General features: G+C 55.2%; 1 protein-coding gene across 1 annotated transcript; it reads left to right on the forward strand.

The window, feature by feature from the left end:
• The first annotated feature begins 3,113 nt into the window (after positions 1-3,113).
• On the forward strand, positions 3,114-15,127 carry IFITM10 (interferon induced transmembrane protein 10). The gene is made up of 5 exons (XM_075501612.1): positions 3,114-3,136; positions 3,343-3,521; positions 3,660-3,771; positions 4,775-5,189; positions 14,286-15,127. The coding sequence occupies exons 1-5, from the start codon at positions 3,114-3,116 to the stop codon at positions 14,433-14,435; spliced, it is 879 nt and encodes a 292-aa protein (XP_075357727.1). The 3' UTR covers positions 14,436-15,127.
• The last annotated feature ends 3,987 nt before the right edge of the window (positions 15,128-19,114 follow it).

The raw sequence follows: 19,114 nt of genomic DNA on the forward strand, positions 1-19,114 counted from the left end.
CACAGGGTTTGTTTTTTCAAAATGTAGGGAAAAACCCTTCCCTCTTGCCTGGCTGTGCAATTTTTAGTCCTAGCACTGCTGTACAGGAGCTGGAGACTCCGATGCAGAATGAAGGCCCCATGTGCCAGGTGGAAGATAAGAGCTAATCCCTACTTTGAAAAAAGCATCATCTACATAAGCAAGATGGATGCAGCCAAGTCCCATCCCATTTTCTGAGCACAGATCTAAGCACACAGAGAGCTTAACTGATTTCCCCACTGGCACATCCCGAGCCTCTGTTCCCCCAGGGTGCCTTAATACCCCAATCAGCTGTTCTACGTTAAAGAGATGGATTTAACCCAAAAAGCCTGGCTGGGTCCTGAAAACCAATCATGCAGCCCACCATTCCTCAATAGCCCAAGGGGAGAACAAGTCATCTACTGCCAAATATTTATTGATGGGAATATGAGGGCGTTGTTTCTGCTGGGGGGATTGTGCCTAAGCTTTTAATCGTGCTGTGAGTACGGAACGTTATTTCTCAGCGGGAACAGTCACAGGCTTGATCTTGGTCAAGAGCTGGAGAAGCCAAGAGCCAGGATTGTCCACCCATGCTTTTCCAGCAGGGAGCAGAGCACACCCCACCCCACGAGCAGCCTGCACACAGCCCCATGCAAATTTGTCTTGCCCAGCAAATCCTCAGGTTTACACCAAAGTCCCCCATTTACTGCACTGTCTCTGCAGAACTCCAGGCACATGACAATTTGATAACTCACTCTTTATTAAATGCTTCCATTGATGCAAAGAAGATAAATTTTTTCATTATCTGTCCCCTTGAGTAATAGGGCGCTTGGCCCTGACCCTCAGGGCTGTCTGAATGGGCCCGATCCTTCTCCAACTGACTCCACTCCAGGTCGGATGAGGGCTTTGCCAAAAGCCCACTCAGACAAAGACCTGCCCAAGGAGAGGGAGGATGAGACCCCTCATTCATGGAGATGACTTGCTCATCTGGTTGGCTCAGCAATTTGTTGCTTTGGGAAACTATTTTTACTCACCATCAATGACGAAGAACGTTGTTTGGGAGGCTGGTGGCTTTTTCTTTTTCTGCTCTTTCTTGGATTTATTTTTAGATTCCTTTGGGAGGGAAAAGAAGCGGAGGGCAGACTGAAAGCTTAGAGGACAGGAGACAGAGATCAAGGGAGAGTGGGGAGATGGGATTTAGCCCTCCAAGCCTCAGGGCACCTTACAGCTTGTGGGGCTTAGCAACCCATTGAGGAATTTTATAAGGGGAATAGGAAAGAGCATTCAGGAGGTTGTGGGCTTTCTCCTTCAGAAAAAAGCAGGGGCAGGTCCTGCTAATGGTTTTCTGGAGAGCTGGAGTAGGATTTGAGATGGAAGACTTTCTCACGGGTCTTACAGCACTTGATGATGCTACAGCCCACGTGTCTTTAACAGGATTACAGGAGAATTGCTTTGGGGCAGGAAACATCTTTCTGTTCTGTTCATCCCATGCTTAGCACAAGGGGATGCGGGCCTTGATGCCACAGTAATACAAGCGATTATTCATACACATCCCAGCTTTTATTTGAAAGGACAGTGGTCCTAGACCTTATGATTGAGGGCTTGCATACATGACCTTTAAAGACTCCCAGAAAGGAGGAGTGTTAAAATAATGCAGAATATTGAGGGTTTTTTTCTTCCTTGTGTCATTATTTTTTAAGCCAGTTCCCTAATTTTGAAGAGTCGCACAAATGGTTTTTGAACTAGGGATGCTGCATATATGCTGTTGTGGTCCATGGTAATAAACCTCTCACTGCTCACACTCAGGATTGAGAAAGATGATGAATTACCAACCCAAAAGTGCTCTGCAAACTGTAGGGTTGATCAGGTACCCAGAGAAGAATAAAAACAGCCATCCAACCTCCCTGACCCTTCAATCCTATTCACCCCAGGGAATGCGCCCCCCTCTGTTGATCCCACGTTCCCTTACACCACCCTGCTGCCTCCTCCAGACCCCCTCTTTGACCTCTCTTTTCCTCTCCTCAACCTCCATCCCTGCCTGACATTAAGAAGAGGAGCAGCTTTCCCCAGACAAATGAACAGCAGGCTCATCAGTAGCTCCTATGGCAGACAGCAATCTGCATCCAAGGGGTTTCATTGCTCCTCCCTGCCTGCAGGAAGCTGTGGGTTGCCCTGGTTTGTCCAAGCCCTCCAGAAGAGCCGACGACAGCTGGACGCGGCTCTGCCTCTCCTGCGAACATCTTAATCCCATGGGAACATCACTCTCACCCTGGCGCTGCTTCTGCTCCTTAGCAGCTTCTTGGAGACCCGGGTCTTGTCACAGGCACTAATAAAACTGTCTTTACTTTAAAACTAATAAAACTGGGTACTGCTGGCAGGACCCAGCACCACTCCAGCAGCGATAAATCCCGAACCAGAGGGCAATTTGTCCTTTTTTAACCAGTGCAGGCACCTTCAGAGGGATTAAACCGGCCTTGTGGAAACTGGACCCCCTCACCTGGGAGCGCTGTGGCCGTGCAAGAAGTCCCCTTGCATCACACCAGCCTGTGGGGATGAACATGGGGTGGGTGCCCCTATGCAGGAGCCAAACCTGCCTGTGAAAAGCCAACTGAATCACTGTCCTTATTTCTTATCCCAGCACTTTGCAGGTAGGCTTAAGGCATTTCCAGAGGATTTCCCTTCCCCTACAGGTACCACCCATGTGAACTTTTGTTTTACCCTCCCTGTTTCCAGTACTCTGGGATTTCTCTGCTCTCCTTCCCCAGCGCCTCAGCAGAAGTGGCTGATGCCTCAAGGCCACCTGCACTGGGCTGGGCTCTGCTGCTGCGGGATGACATGGCGTGTCGTGTCCTCACCCTCCCCGTGCCACAGCTGTGTCCTCCTGAATGACCTGCAAGCTGTCCCTGCGTGGCATCAGCTGCTCTCCAGCATCGCATCCCTGGGGGGACGCTACCTCAGCACCCCAGAATCGGGTTTCCACGCAGCTCCCAGGGCAGTTGGCAACGGGAGGCAGCAGGCATTTCCCTGATCCTGTGCCAAGCCTGGGCACAGCCGGATCCTTCCCGGGCTTGTCCATCCTTCGTGACATCCCCACCTCCCTCCCCTAAAGTAGCCGCATGCCCTGCGTCCTGCTGCCAGGGTACTGCCGCCCCTGCCCACCCTGGGATTTGCTCAGTGCCGGCAGGATTTATCACCCCGCAGACAGGATTTATTCCCTTTCCATCCATCCCCCATGACCAGAGCACTTTTTTCCTCATGGCTCTGCATCACCGCCACCTCCCCTCGCCACGCTGTCCCCATCGTCCCCACATGCCCCTGACACGCTTGCTTGAGGTTTTCACCCAGGCCCATGGGAGCAAACCTGCAACCCAGGCTGCAGCGAGTCCCCACTGCAGAGGTCTCTGTGGGTGAAGCTGGGGAGAGTGGGCCGGAGCATCCCCTCTGGATGGCCGGGGACAGCGCTCGGCCGGGCCCCCGAGATGCCGTTCTCCAGCGGGGCGCTACCAGGATGCTCCGAGCAGGAGGTGACGTCCCCGTGGGGAGGACACGCGGAGAAGCGCTGAGACACGGAGGAGCTCTCCTGCGTGGAGCATGTTCGGGGGGGAGGGAGGGGGCTGCAGGTTGACCTTCCCAGCCCCTGACTCACCCCTGCCCACCCCTAGCCCATGGGTGCCCCCCCCCCGCCCTCCCCTCCTCCCGCAACTCCAGCGCCGAGGAAGCCGAGCCGGAGGCAGTGCTGAGCCGGATATGCAGCGACTCCCCGCATCCCTCCTTGTGAGTATCCTTCGCTCCTCCTGATGCCTTCGGAGCAGACGGATGGACGGACGGACGGGCAGCCAGAGGTGGACTAGTCTCTTCTATTTGCAAAGCTGGGGTGGGGGGGAACCTCTTCCCACATCCCCTTCCCCATCCTCTGTCTTCATCCCCTCTTCCCCCTCCTCCTCCTCCTCTCCGGCCACGATATTCTCCCCCCAAAAAAGGGCGCGGGGGGGGGGACCTGCTGGCAGGTGGAAAGAATCGGGAAACGCAATCCCATCTGGAATCCCGCAGAGATGAGGACTCAGCCAAAGGAAAAAGCCTCCCAAAAATAAAACCCCCAAGAGGGAGGGAAGGCGAGAGGGCTGCTCTACCGCACCGGGAGACCCGCTCCGCCCGCCGCCCCGCAGCCGAGCGACCCGCTCCCGTCCCGGCATGGGACAGAAAGCAGAAGGCCCCGACAGACAGACGGACAGACCGACCGGCGGGCGGGGAGGGCTGCGGGGGAGGTGCAGCGCGGCTAGCTGTCAACTTCCCCGGAGCCCCCCGGGCCCCTCCGAAGTCTTTCTGCTTTTATTTGTTTCCTTCTTTTTTTAAAATTCATTTCCTCACTCGTGACTCGGGCACGGGTCACGCAGGACAGCGGGCAGCGGGGGTGGGGAGGACGAGGAAGGGGGGAGGGATGCTGCCCGCTGCTGCCCGCTGCTGCCCGCTCCTCTGCCCCCCGCCGCGGGGCCGGGGCCGGCGGCAGCTCCGCGCCGAGGCGGCGGCTTTGTGGTCCCCGGGCATAGCGGTGCTGCCTCCTCCCCCTCCTGCCTGCCCTACTCTCCTCCCTCTCTCCTCTGCCCGCTCCCTCGCTCCTCTCCCCGCTCTCTCCTCTGTCTCCCGGTCCCTCTCGCTCTCCCGCCTTCCCCCCACGTCTCCCCTTTTCCGCTCCTTCCCCCCCTTTTTATTCTCCCCCCTACCCTGCCTCTCCATCCCCTCACCCCCATTTTTCACCGGGGAGCTTTCTCTTTGCCAGGGCAGAGCGCGGTGACGCCACGGCAGCCACCACGGAGAGGACACAGGACACCCCCCTGGGCCTGCCGTGCCCCTTCGAGGGGGTGGCTTGGACCCCGAGACTCCCCCAGGGCTCTCCACAGGATTGCTTCGCCTGCATCGCCAAGCCCCCGGCTCTCCGGCAAGCTTCGCCTGTCCTGTCTCCTTCTTCCGCCGTGTATCTCATGGAGAGCAAGAGCTGCAAAGGGGACAGCCTGCGGCCGGCGGTCCCATGCAAGCACTCGGTGGAGAAGAAGACGATGACCAACCCCACCACCGTCATCGAAATCTACCCCGACACCACCGAGGTGAACGACTACTATCTCTGGTCCATCTTCAACTTCGTATACCTCAACTTCTGCTGCCTCGGCTTCATTGCCCTGGCCTATTCATTGAAAGTGAGTACTGAGCGCAAGGCGCAGGGTAAGGGGTGGCCGGAGAGGGGGAGGAGCGTTTGGGGGTTGCGCTTGATGTAAATCACATCTTTGCCACCCAAATGAGAGGTTGCACCCACTGGGGATGGGGATGGGGAGAGCCGAGGTGTGTTTTGGATCTGAGGATGTTGCTTCAGGTGGGAAAGAGGCGCTTTGACTGGCTCCGGTACCCTCGGAGGCTCCTCTGTACCGTGGCAGCAGGGTGATGGACAGGCAATGCAGGGCTGGCTCAGCTCGTGCTGCGCCCACAGGCACCCTGGCACTCAGTCCCTTCTTTGGGATCCTGTCGGTTAGAGATCTTGTCAGGGTAGGATCCAGCAGTGTCGGGTGGTCGGGCAGAAGCAATAAGAAGCAGCTGGCCAGGATCAGCTGGCACCTGGCAAGTTGAGGGGGGAAGAGGCTGCCAAGGTGCAGGGCAATCCTGCCTGTTTCCTTCTTGCCCTCTCCCTAATTAAAACACCAGAGCTGGTGGCCAGCTCCACACCCCACCCCATCCCAAGCCCTGTAAATCCCAAGGCAAGCCCTGGAGACCTGCCAGCATCGTGGGAACAAGGCCCGGGTAGCTGAGGAGGAGGAAGAGAGTGCAGGGGGGCTTTGCAGAGCGTAGGGGCTGGGGGCAAGTAAAGCCATGTTGATGGAGAGGGCGGTGGCATGGAGCACAGCCAGCAAAGGGGACGGGACTGGGTTACTCCCAGTAGCAGTAGCTGCAGGGGAGAGCAGCCCAGCAGGGATGGCGCCTGGCAAACAGGGAGCCCCTTGGCAGCTGCTGGGAGAGAGGGGCCTGGGCTGCCCTCCCCTCCCCTTCCCTGCCTGCCAGCCTCAAAACTAACTGAATGGACGTGCAGAGATCCCGGGGGCGGCTGGGTGGCCCCGCAGAGGAGCTAGCTGATTTGTTTTGGCAGGCAGCGTTTAGAGGAAGGCCAGGACACAGACAGGGCTTCGTCACAGAAGCAGATCAATTAACCCCATCCAAATCCCATGAGCTGGACTGTGAGTGCCCAGCACTGCAAGGAGGCTGCTCCCGAGCACATCAGTCAGGGTCTCTGGCAGAAAGGCTCAGGGTCAAGTCTGCAGACCTGTGCCCTGACTCACCCAGCACTGGCACCATGGTGCCTGCCTCAGTTTCCTCTTCCCTGAGATGGGTGATGAGCACCCATCCACCGCCCTGCAGCAGGCTTCACTGCTGCCTGGGTGAGGCATTTAATAGCTTAAATCGTGCCGGGGCATCACCATAAGCAGGACTGACCCAAGGGCAAATCCAGGCAGCGGCAGCCTAACACGACGGGGGGGAAGGGAGTCCCTTAACACCCCCACTCATTTAGCCAGTGAGGGAAGAAAGTGGCTTCCTCCTTTTTTTGTGTCTTTGCCCATCTGAATTTGTCTTTAATGATCAGCATCTTTCCCATGCAAGAGGCACAGTCATAGTGGGCTAAGAAAGGGTTTCACATCACAGGGACGCGGCAGTAGCTACAGTGGGTATCTGGGTAGATGTGGTCCCTCGGCTGCAGCCAGCAGTGGGGGCAGGACAGCCTGAGGACGGACGGGGCTGACCCATCCCCAGGGGACAAGACGGAGTAGGTTTTTAGTAGGTTTAGTAGCCACCTACAAGGTTTTTAAAGGCTGGATCCTTCACTATGCTTGACATGAGGTGGAAGGAAGAGCAAAGCCCAGAAGTAACCTGGGTCGCGAGCCTTGTGCCACGGCAGAGGCATGGGTTCAGCATCTGGTTGCAAAGGTCTAGAGAACATAAACTCCAGTGTGAAAAAAAGAAGCGGCAGCAATGGAAGGCAAATGGGTAAATATGTTCCAAATCACGGAAAGGAAAGCAGAAAATGGCTATCAAAAACCAGCCTTGACTTTTGGACTGTGGAGGTGGTAGCTGATCAGATGTAACAGTGGTACCTGAACGGACGCGGAGCTGAGCGCGTAGAAATAACTCTGCTCTGGTCTTGGAGCTCCCCAGTGGCTGTGACTCTGTGGCAGGGGGGAAATAGAAACAAAATGTCCCTCAGAGGCACAGAACAGTGCTAGCAAGTGGCTGAAGGGGTGGCGAATGCCCTCGCAGGCTGCTGTTGGGATGGGTAGCGGGAGGTAATGGGGATGCTGGGGCAGTAGCAGAAGGTCTGTCCTGGGGAAGACAACTGCGATATTAAGAAAGACAGGATCCTTCCTCACTCACAGCTACTGCAGAGACCTTCACAACATCTGAGCCAGGCTGGATGTTAGGGTCATTTCTCCAGAAGCCTGTTGTTTTCATCTCTTTTACAGTCGATAAGGTTTTTCCCAGAAGTTCAGAGAAAGCAGAAGCAAGAAATGCCCTGGGGAGAGATGTCCCCTTAAACAGACTTCTCTTGTTCCTCTGCAATTAAATGTAAGGACAATTTAGCAGCAGATAACTTAAGTCCCAGCCTTTCTAGGATGTCTGTGCCCTGCAGAGACTGAATAAGGTACTGTGGGAGGGAGAGGAGGGGAGAAGCACCTTCCCTTCCCTGAGCTCATTCTGGGACCTCTGGTGGCAGAGCCCTCAGCCAGTGCAGCACAGGTTTCCTGGCTGAAGGGCCATCAGGGTGCTGATGGCATTAAACAGTTCCTAGGTTATGGTTTTTCCATTTCCTTTAAATAACTGAAACATCTAGCAACCTCAGGAATCATCGTTTTCATTATCAGAAATAGCATTTTCAATAACCTGCCATAAACATCATCTGCTTTTGCCAGATTCGTACCGTTAATAAAGCAGTAGCTCCTTTGTGCCCCAAGTCCATGAGATGTTTCATTATGGACCTTAGCACACCCTAGTATTTCCACCAGTTTCAGCAGCACAATGCCCGCGCTGGAAGCCAGATGTATGCTTAGGTACACTTGAATATTACCCTAAAGCTGTCTTCTTCCCCATGCCCACTTTTATTGGTTTCACCCGCAGCTGGGAAAACAGTACCTCCATATCTGCCTGCCTTTTGCATGCGAGCTACAGCCTTCTAGATTTCTTTCTGCAGGGAAATGCTATTTCACTGTGACCATCGTTTACTAAAAAATGCCAAAAACCCACCCCGGCACCAAAGAATTCACGCTCTTACTCAAAGAAACACGTGAAGTCAGGTGAGGGCAAAGACTGTGACATCCAAGCCAAGTACTCTGTGTGACAGACACGCCAGCCAAGCACTCTGAATAATCGTGTGATGGCATGCCTCGTCTTTATCTACACCTGTAGCAGGCTAGACCCTCAGCACATACAGCTTGTTGGGCTGCAATGGAGCCGCACCAACTCACATATCCCTCCGGGGGTTGTTTCTAGCATCTCAGACTTTTCAAGGTCAGCCTCCCAGAGCACAAGCAAGGCACTTGCATATAGGCATACGTTGGTGCTGGAGAAGAAGAGATAAATAGCAGGACCAGGGAAGTTAGAAATCCTAAAGTAAGCTTAACCCCAGCCCAGCACACACGTGGAAATTGCTCCAACGGCAACACTTTGGATTCAGTTGGTTTTCATCAGGAGCAAATGCCGTGGCCCGATATTCAGCAGCTCCCTCCTCTCCTCTTTCCCTGCTCCAAGCAGTAATTAATGATGCATCAGCACCTGGTGGCAGGAGATCTCACTTTAGTCATTAGGAGGTCTGTCTCTGGAGACTCCTGGGGTGAGCCAAGTCCTTCTCAGTACCCATTACAACATGAGGCAGTAGATCAGAGGAGCTGGGATCTGAGACGAGCTGTGGTACGGATACCATGTTGTGGTTGTATAGAGTCAAAGATTGCAAGAAGCCCTGTGGGCTTTTTAAGCCCCACCAGCAGCCCATGGGGTTGCTTGCAGAGTTTTCCTGCCCCTCAAGGCCACCGAAATTTGCAGTGTGATAGCACCCCAGGAGAGCTGAGCTCTCCTGCCCACTCTCTGCCGGGCCCTTGGCACGCAGCTCCGGGCATGGCTCTTTACCTTCCCCTCTCACTGTGTGTTGACCTTCCCTGTTTTGAGTGGAAGCAGACCGGCACAAATCCATAGCTATTTATTAACATCAAGAAGCAGAGAGGCTGTGGCACCCAACCTCTCAGGCAGGCTCTCAGCCTGCTTTTCAGGAGGAGCAATGGTTTATGGAGGTGGGTGAAATGCAGAGGCGACAGCCCTGTGACGCCGGTGCTGGCATGGTGGAGGTATGCAGGCTGGAGAGCTCTTGACCAATTCACAGAGCAAATAAATCCAAGGATCCCCTCCAGACCTCCTTATGTGTAGGGATGCAGAGCTCTACACGGAAATGGGTTTACAGCCAGCCAGCTGTGGGCTGCATGCTAAAAGCCGGGCTGCCTTAAATACAGCCTCATTAGGCTCATTATCAACAAACCATTCGTCTTCTCCTGCAAACTGAGGCAGCACTTTGTACCCGCACAGCAAGTTCCCTGCTCCCAAAAACAAGAGGGGCTGAGCCCCAGAGCAGAGAGAGGGGAGGTGGCTGCTGGGGAAGGGGCTGGGAAGGAGCGGGATAGTAGGAGTCAAGGGGAATGCTTGGAGAGGAAGCTGAAGGCAAAGACCCAAGGGGAGGAAGGGCAGGAGACAGTGGTCAGAAGGAGGAGAGAAAGAGCCCTCAGGCACCGGCATGCTGGAGGTATTGGAGGACAAGATGAGCTGGAGATGTTGGAGAACAAGGTGAGATGGAGATGTTGGAGGACAAACTGAGCTGGAGATGGTGGAGGACGAGGTGAGCTAGAGGTGGTGGAGGACAAGGTGAGCCAGAGATGATGCAGGACAAGGTGAGCAGCAGGGAGGTGACAGAGAAGCAGGAACGGAGTGAAAGGCCACCACTGCCTTTTGCTGGTGAGAGAGGGGAGAAGGAATGTTTGTGTGTTAAACCACAAAGTGGGCTGTGTTTTGTGGAAGGCCGGGCATGAAAGAGGAAAGGAAATGTATAAGTTGTCAAGCTGGGCCAGAGATGAGCTTTGCCTTGTCCAGGGTGGGATCTCCAAAAGGGCCACCACGCAGCACTTTGGGGTGCCTGGGGAAACCCCACAGTCAGCACATGCAGGAAAATTATCCTTACACACCAGTCATCTCAGTGCAAAGCAGGGCCAAAAATCCCCAAATAATTTTAGGCAAGGTGAGAAGGGTCAAAGTGATGATGAGAAAAGAGTCTATGACTAAGGAAACACCACACTTGGGTTTGGGGGGTTCAGCCTTGTGACCTTGTGACCTTGGGGACCTGTCCCCCCCCGTGCCTCACCTCCTCAGCTGTGGAAGGACGCAGCTTCCAGGGCTCCCAGAAGCTCATGCACCAGCTGCCAGCACATTATGGTGATGGTGGCCACAGGAGCATGGAAATAGGAAAAGCTGAGGGTGGGCTATGAGAAAGACACTGGCATCTCCTTAAGGACAGAGTGGGGAAGGAGCCAAAACCCGTATCTGCTCTCCAGGAGAGCTCCTCCTCCAGAGCCTGGCTCGGATGCCGCAGCAGGACATTGAAGGGAGATGTCTGTGAGCATCTGGGGGTGCAAGGCCAGGCAGGAAGAGGTGAGGCCAACCTGGCGAGATGCAGGAGGCCAGGGCTGTGAGTGGTTTGGAAGGAGAAAAGCCTTTTCATTGTGCTTGTGTGCTGCAGGGGCCCTGGCACTTGTCCGGTGCTTAGAGGCTCTTTTGCAATATAAATTGATAATGGACAAGGGATGATTTGCATGAGGGTGACCACTGAAGCCATAGGGTGTATGGGGAAATAATAAGGGAGGAGAGGAAGGGGAGCAAGGACTCGGCGAGGATGAGGGATCCAGGCGACCAAGGCCAGAGCGGCTGGAGGAGAGCTAGGGAAGGGAAAGGGCAGGGAAAGGGCAGGGGACTCCAGAAATGGGGAACGTGGGCAGAGCTCTGTGTGCCTCAGGGGTTGCCAGGAGAGGGTAGGTGGGACCGGCCGGAGGGGCAGGGAGAGGAGGCAGCTGGGTGCCCTTTGGCAGGAGTCGAAGGCATCTGTCTGTATCATCATTTGGGCCCAAACAGCAGGACACAGAAGAGATGGGAAGGACAAAAAAAGGAACTGGGAGGAAATGGTGGCACTGGGGAGAGGGCAGCCGCGGTGCCTCTGCTAGAGATGCTGAGGAGCATCAGGACTGGAGCAGGGACAGAGGGAGAGCCATGGGAAAGTCGAGGGCAGGCGCTACTGAAGCGGGCCGTGGGAAAGAGCTGAAGCACCAGTCATGAGTGCGAGCTGGTGTCAGGTGTGAGAGGCTGCTGGGAGCACTGGGAGAGCCCTGGGCATGGAAAGTAGGGCAGCAGGGCATCCCGGGGAAAGGAGGAGAAGGAGGCGAGGAGCGGGGGAGAGCTCCTGAGGCACTGGCCCCACAAAGGCAAAGCAAGCGGCTCGGCGGCGGGAGGGTTGCAGAGCTCAGTGTGCCAGCCACGCCGGTCTGCTGGAGAAGCCTCTGGCTGGCTGGCAAACACTGATGGCAAATGCTGGCTTGCCTGCAGCAGACAGTGACCTCTCCCAGCTGGGTTACAGCAGAAGAAGGGGCAAAATGCGTTTGCTCTGCGCAGTTTGCCTCCGGCAGCCCTGCTGTTGGGAGCAAGGGGCAGGATTTCTGGCCTGAATCCAGCGCCCCTGGGGCTCTGGCTGCAGGGACCTCCGCGCTTGTCTCCGGTGGGTGAGGAGGTGCCAGCTGCCCTGTGCTGCTGCGCCCAGGGTTTTTAGGGAGGATGCTAAACCTACCAAGTAATTTCAAAGGTGAATCATCCCAGACATGCAGCTGACACAAAAAGGCATGCGGGCTCCCCGGCTGCCAGCTTGCTGCCTTCCCAGAGGTCACCTCCCCTGCTGGGAGCACCAGGCAAGCATGCCATAGAGCCATGTGCGGTTTGTGACTCTCCCCTGTCCCCACTCCTGGAAGGATGCCCTGAAGCTGCTGAGCGCTCAGCAGCGGGGTGATGGGTGGATGGCCCCTGCTCCAGCTGCAGGCTCCCAGGAGTGGGATGCAACAGAGTTCGCGGACATGGCACCGCAGGATTTAATACGAGGAGGAAAACAGAGCTTTCGTTCTTGCTTATGTACCTGCTGGTGCTGACTCCTGAGGGCCTCGTGCCAGCAGCAGCCTCCCTCCCCATGGCCAGGACTAATGAAGAGCAGGGGGTGCTTCTGCAGAGAGATCCTCACTGCTGTGATGGAGGAGGGGACATTGCTTGAGGGTCTGAGATGTGGTTTTGGAGGCCCCATGAACCAGCATGGCTCAGTGGGAACAAGGAGTTCAGCAACCCTTCCCCATATCCAGCAAATCGCAGAAGGCTTTCAGGACAGCCCCGTGGGTAAGCACTACAGGAGGGAAAGAGAAAAAGTCACTAAGACGTGGTCTGAATCCGTCACAGAGTCTTTTGGAAAGCTCCTGGTCGATAAAAGCCTTTTAATATTTCTAGGTAGGACGCTGGGGCTGGTTTTCACAGCCTGCCATCGACATCTAGCGTTCAGCTGGCAGCGCCTTGATAGTGCTCATGCTGCCAGCAGCAAAGGCAGGCTGTGAAGGACACACGGCCCCTCAGCCTGCAACCCTCTGGCCACAAAGCGGGCAGTGAAGCAGACGCTGCCATGCTGTGCCGGCCCCTGGATACCCCACTCACATACAGGAAAGGGAATTGGGGCAGCCTCCTGGTCCTTTTGTCCCACATCCTTGTGGCTCAAGCTGCCTGGGTCTGCTGAGTGTCAGCTGACGGGGCAGTTTGGGGACAGGGACACATCCTTGCTAGGAAGGGATGGAGACTGACCACTCATCTGCTGGGCTCAAACTGTAAAGCTGCTGCTGGCAGGCAGTGCCATCAGCTGTCTGGCTGTGCCATCTCTGCTGGCTAGTGGTATTCACTGCCTGGTGATGCCATTGCTGCTTGGCAGTGCCATCACTACCTGCTAGTGGTATTCACTGCCTGGCGAGGCCATCTGCTGCCTGGTAGTGCCATGCACTGCATAGCTGTGCCATCCTTGCCCGCTAGTGGCATCTCTGCCTGGCTGTGCCATCTGCTACCTTGCAATGCCATCACTGCCTTGCAGTGCCATCTGCTGCCTGGCAATGCCATCTGCTGCCTGGCAGTGTCATCCACTGCCTGGTAATGCCATCCCTGCCTGCTAGTAGCATTGCTGCCTTGCAGTGCCATCTGCTGCCTGCTAGTGCCATCACTGCCTGGTAATGCCATCGCTGCCTGCTAGTGGCATCACTGCTTTGCAGTGCCATCCGCTGTCTGACGATGCCATCCGCTGTCTAGCTGTGCCATCCACTGCCTGCTGGTGCCATCGCTGCCTGGCAGTACCATGCACTGCCTGGCAGCCTGGAGGAGGTGGAGGCAAGCCAGTGACATGGACATGCACAATCCTTACCCACTGCAGAGCTGTTCCAAGGCAAGCCCATGAAAGTCCCACCCTGCAGGATAACGAAGAGAGCAGACCGTGCTGTCAGGATTGAAAACTGCCAGTGGCAGAGACACTACACGAGCCGCATAAGACCTGCAAAAGGAACTCATTAACCCAGGACTGCTTAATATGCTGGAGGCTCACGCGCAGCCCTGGAGCTGCAGTAGGATGCCATGCCAGGTTTCGCCCGCTCAGCACAGATGGAAGCACGGGGATACACACCGAAACCGCAGCCAGCCTTCTTGCTCGCGGGCCAGGCGAGCCAAAGCCCAGAGCTGCAGGGCCAGGGGGCTGCGACACGGTGGGAAGGATGCTTTAGTGCTCATGTGCGTGGGGTGCACAATGGCACCTCAGTTCCCTTGTGCACCCTTGGGCTCAAAATGGCACTGCCCCACTCCAGGGGCCACGGAGACCTGGTTTGCCTGGTTTGTAACAGCAACAGGTCACTCTTCCAGGTCTTCTCCGCTCCCAGGGGTTTCCAGCCCCCAGACATTACGGTGCTTGGCTTCACAAGCTCAACCCATAGCAGAGCTGGGGTACAAACCTCACCTTGGGGTATTCTATGGCACCCCAAGCATTCAAATGCAAAAAGGCACAGCCCAGCCCTTGTCTGCTGCACAGGTACCCTACACTGTGGGTGTTGCTTGAAACAAGTTATGTCTTTTTATGTCCCAAGTTATGTCCCAATTTTTTTTTTTCCTGGTCTCAGGTCCGGGATAAGAAACTCCTCAATGACTTAAATGGAGCAGTCGAAGATGCCAAGACAGCCCGGCTTTTTAACATCACCAGCTCAGCCCTTGCGACCTTCTGTATCATCCTCATCTTCATCTTCTTGAGATACCCCCTCACTGACTACTAGAGTGAGGCCAACAGCAGCGGCTGCCGCCAAAATGCCTCTATGCCCGAAGTGTCTGCAGTTGTTTCTTGTAGCAAGGATGCAAAAAAAACCCCACTCCACCTTGATTGCAAAAAAAAAAAGCCAATTAAATACATAAATAAAAATTAAATTAGTTGATCAGCCCAGCTGAGCATACCCTTCCTGCCCCCAAACAGTTTGTGAACTGCTGTAGGAAAGGGTCTCACTCTTACACACGTACAGGGAGAAAAATAAACCAAGAAATATTTATTTTATGGCCAACAAGCCGTGTGACAAGAGCATGCAAAGCCGAGAGCAACACACACCTGGTGGGAGAAAGCTAAGCTCTGGGGAGCATTGGGGTCCTGCCAAGCGGGAGGTACATGCAGTGATGGATGGTGACCGTGGCAGGGCTGGCTCACAACATATCAGATGTGTTCAGACCACCCCCCCCCACCCCCAAAATACGGGGCCTTTTCCTTTTCCTCTCTTGAGTTTCATCCACTGGTTCAAACAACTCCCAACCCCTGGAGAGCTGAAGGTGTTAGGAAGTTCATGCTAGGGAGCCCCAAAGCCTTCAGAGAAACCCCAAAGCATTAAAGGGCAGGTTTCTCCTCAGGATCTCCTGACAATGCTGAGAAGGAAGGCACCTTCTGGAGAACTCACCTAAGCCCCCTAAACCGAGTGCTACTGTATTTCTGTAAACAGTCAATAAAGATACCTCTGATATCTGATGCTGCTGGGTTAATTCCTTCCTGAGGAGGGCCGGGCTCCTGGTCCCTACAGGCTGGCAAGAGAAAATGCTAATGTCACCAGCAGCTACTTGGGAGAGATTTAAAGCAGGAGTGAGGGATGCTGCTGCAGGTCAGGGCCACACGCAGCCATAAAAGAGGGCACAGATCCAGATTTTAGAGCAGAGACCTCAATGACTCCTGTGATAGTCTGTCAATTGCAAGCAAGAAAATGCAGCTGAGCGGGCAGGTCCCCCCTCCCCTGCTAGGACCAGCATTGAAGATGATTGAAATAAATTGCCACAGGTTGAACCTGCTGCTACTGCAGCACTTCCCAGCGTCATTACCAAGAGCCAGGTTTTGGAGACACCATGCATTTGCTGCTGAACGAGGCAGGAGCTCGGAGCCCTTCCCAATAGCTGCCTGCAGTGCTGCAAATCAACACACCTTGACTTGAAAACACCACAAATGAATGGCAAGACCAGGACTAAAATACAGCTTTTCAGTGCCTCTAACCCTTCATCTCATCTCATATGCCACAGCTGCCTCATCTTTTTCCAGCTGTGAGATGACTTCGTGTCAAGGGAGACTGGTTGCTGCAGACCAGCCATGGAGCCAGGAGGAGGCAACAGCATCCACCTTTGCACCCACCATGAAAGTGAAGGTGCAGCAAGAGATGGGGAATGCAGACAGGCTGTTGTGGGACACTTCATCCTCTGCTGAGTGCATGGTTAAATCAACGTGCTGTCTGGGCTGTGCTCAGTGAGGGCTGTGCCATAGTGAGTTGTGGGGACACACCATGAGGATGCTTCCCTGAAAGCCTCATGAGATGTCACCTCCTTCCTGCCCAGGTCTCTACGCCTTAACCCGGCCTGGGCTTCATTTATGGGGGAAGCTATGGACAGAAGGACCTGCAGTCCTACCTGCTCCCCGCTTTGCTGAAGGGCATTTCCACACCAGACCAGATCAGGGGTCTGTTTTGCACTGAAGTTTCTGCCAGCAGTGCAGTACATGGTGCCCTGGGAACTATCTCGGCCATGAATTGCTCTATGATCACTTATCCAGAGGTCAATACTCTTCCCAACCTCTCTTGGCTAATTCTTGCTCCCTTCCCTAAAGCAAGATTTGAGGGGTCATAGCCATCGGCATTTCCATCCTAACATATCTAGGGGCTGTATCCAGTCCTTGTCCCTGGCAAAGGAAGGAGGTGGCCTGTCGCGATGGCAATGCCTCCAAAGAGGGTGCAGCCAAAATGACTTGCATTGCAGCCACCTTGAGCTGGCACCTGATAATTGGAGCAAATTAAAGCCTGCTGGGACAGTGCCAGTTTAGGCAAGACCCGGACTAGTCACCCCAAAAACCTCCGAGGGTTAGGAGGAGCGCAGAGGTGAGGTTGCATCACCTTTTCCCTCCCCCTATACCTGCACCGAGCTCACGTTGGCCGTTCCCAAAGTCTTGGCTCGATATCCTTCACCATCCAGGTGCCCATCGTACCTCTCAAGCTTTGCAGCCCAAGCACAAGCCCGGCAGGATGGGCTCGGGATAACTCATGCACGGTGACCCCGCTTGCAGTGCCAGGGGCTCAAAGCCGCAGGTTTACGTTACTGTGGGACCAACGTGCGTGGTGCCTCTTGCAATAACAAGTGCATTCCTCTCTATGAGCTGGGACTCGGTGGAGCCATGTTGCAAGTGCTTTTGCACTCAGAGACCCCCTCGACTCTGCAAAATCTTGTGGCGATGGTGTCACCATCCCCATCTCCCATGCCACGCAGGAGAGAGCTGCCCTGCCTGGCATGCAGGCGCGGGGCTGCCTAGATAAAGGCAGAGCTGACACAAAATTGGAATTGACCCAAAGCCAGCCTTTCCTACATTTAACAAGTGTGACAAATGAGTTACCATCATCCCTTCCCCTGATGGACCGTCTTATCTGCAGGAAAATGGATGCTGGTCTAATGAACCAGGGGGAATATTGAACTGACTCTGCAGCATTTTTGCATGCATAAACCATCAGCGATGGAGAGGGTGGGCTATTATTAGTAGCCATCATATTTATTATTTGTTGCCCACGCTGTAGTAATTGTGAACACTGAAATTGCTGTGCTGCAGCAGGTCGGAGGTCCACTCAGACCTGCCTTGAACAAGAACGGGGTAGCGGAGGAGGATGTAGTAACACTGTGGCTGGAGCATGGGATGATCGACCCCAGGCAGATGCTCAGCTCCACCACAGCCCTCGCCTCGGCTCCACCTGCAGCCCTGGGCTGGGAGCAGCAAAGCCCCTGCGCTCTTCCCTCCTCTCTCTTAGTGTCCCCCCATTCGTTTTAATGGAGCCCATCCAAACTCATGGCAGTAGCAAAGCACCCCCCCAAATGGGAAAAATGGGGGGGACCTAGATTTCCAAGCTTGCTTAGGAAAAAAAAAAGTCATTTATTCATGCAGAGGTCTTCCAAGCACAGCAGCATCAAGGTGCTTAACATTCATTTCATCTTGCCGGTGTTGGGGAACCCCAAACTGAGACAGCAAAACTGCGTCCCCATATACTGGCAGGCAGGTACATCCTAGATTGCACCGACTGTGCTGTTAAGCGGAAGAAAAAACTTTTTTTCATTTTGAGGGAACAAGGGAAAGAAAAGCAGCAGCCAAATCTGACAGGTCTTCTAATTGCCTTTTTTTTTTTAATTTTGCAAGAAAATTCTGGAAGTTCAGGTTTTGCCAAGGCTGACACCCGATGCAGCAGAAGGCAGGCTTTCGAGGGTTGCTTCTCTGCCTTTTCACTTCTGCCACTCACAACGTCGCGCCACGCTCTCCAAATCGCACCTTTTTTTGGCTGCGAAGCCACAGCCTCTGTTGCACTCAGCGACGGGAAGGAAAATCAAGAGGAGGGGGTGGAAGAGATGAACAGCCGATTGCTGCTTGAGAAGCATCTTTTGAGATGGGAAGAACTGATGGTCACGTTGCCATGTAGAGATTTAATTGTATTCCTTCAGGAAACTGAGCTTGACAGCTTGATGAGGATTTCTTTTTGCTTTTTCTTTAGCTCGAGGGGAGAAATGGAGAAGGGGAGGGGGAGTGATTCTTCCCTTTTAGTCGACATTGTGAGATTGAGCCTAAAATACTGCTGCTGGTTTTGTGCCCCTGGTACATGAAAGGCGTTTGGGGTAAGCGCGGGGAAAGGCCACCGAGGCTGGTGAAGGGCACGCTTGCCCGGGAAGGAGGTGCTGCGGGAACAGGACTCGTTCAGCCCGGCGAGGAAATGGCTTCGGGGGACCCTCGCGGCAGCCCCAGCACCTAGGAGGAGGTCACGGAGGGACGGAGTCGGACGCCCGAGCCGAGCTGGAGCCGCCGTGCTGCGGGAGGCAGGCAGAGGGCCCCCTTACACCGCTCCACCGCAGCCGGCAGCTCGCCGCCGCACCGCCCATCTCCGCGGCCTCTGGGCAGGCCAGGAGGCTTCAGGCCCCTCGGCCCTTGCAGGAAGCGGGGGTTCCATACCCGCTCGCCCCGAGCAGCTGGGACTCCCCCCTCGCCCCACCACCGGGGAGATGAGAGCCCCCGAGCAGGGCGAGCGCTGGCTCGTGCAAGAAGCAGTTGTGGGGTGAGGGTGGCTCCTGCACCCTAAAACCAGCTAGGAGCAGGTGGGGACGAGGTGACAGCCCCAGCCCCCCGCGGGGACGTGCCCCTTCGTGCCAGCCGGGACGTGTGCGTCACGCGAGGGCCCGGGCGCCGTTACACATTTACCCTCCACGCTGGCAGGGAGAGGTGGCTGGGGGCCAAGCAGCACCAGGGGCGGGTGTCGAGCCTGCGTGTGAGCAAACCCCGCCGCGCTTACGCAAGCCTCAGCGCTCACCCGCGGCTCTGCCCCAGCTGCCATGCAGGGCTTGGTGATGCCACCCCTGTGCAAATGGCGCCGAGCCAGTTTGCAGACAGCGGCGCATCGAATCCCAGCTGGGGTGAACT

The sequence above is a fragment of the Mycteria americana genome, chromosome 5 (genome assembly GCF_035582795.1).
Source record: "Mycteria americana isolate JAX WOST 10 ecotype Jacksonville Zoo and Gardens chromosome 5, USCA_MyAme_1.0, whole genome shotgun sequence".
NCBI classification, from domain to species: domain Eukaryota; kingdom Metazoa; phylum Chordata; class Aves; order Ciconiiformes; family Ciconiidae; genus Mycteria; species Mycteria americana.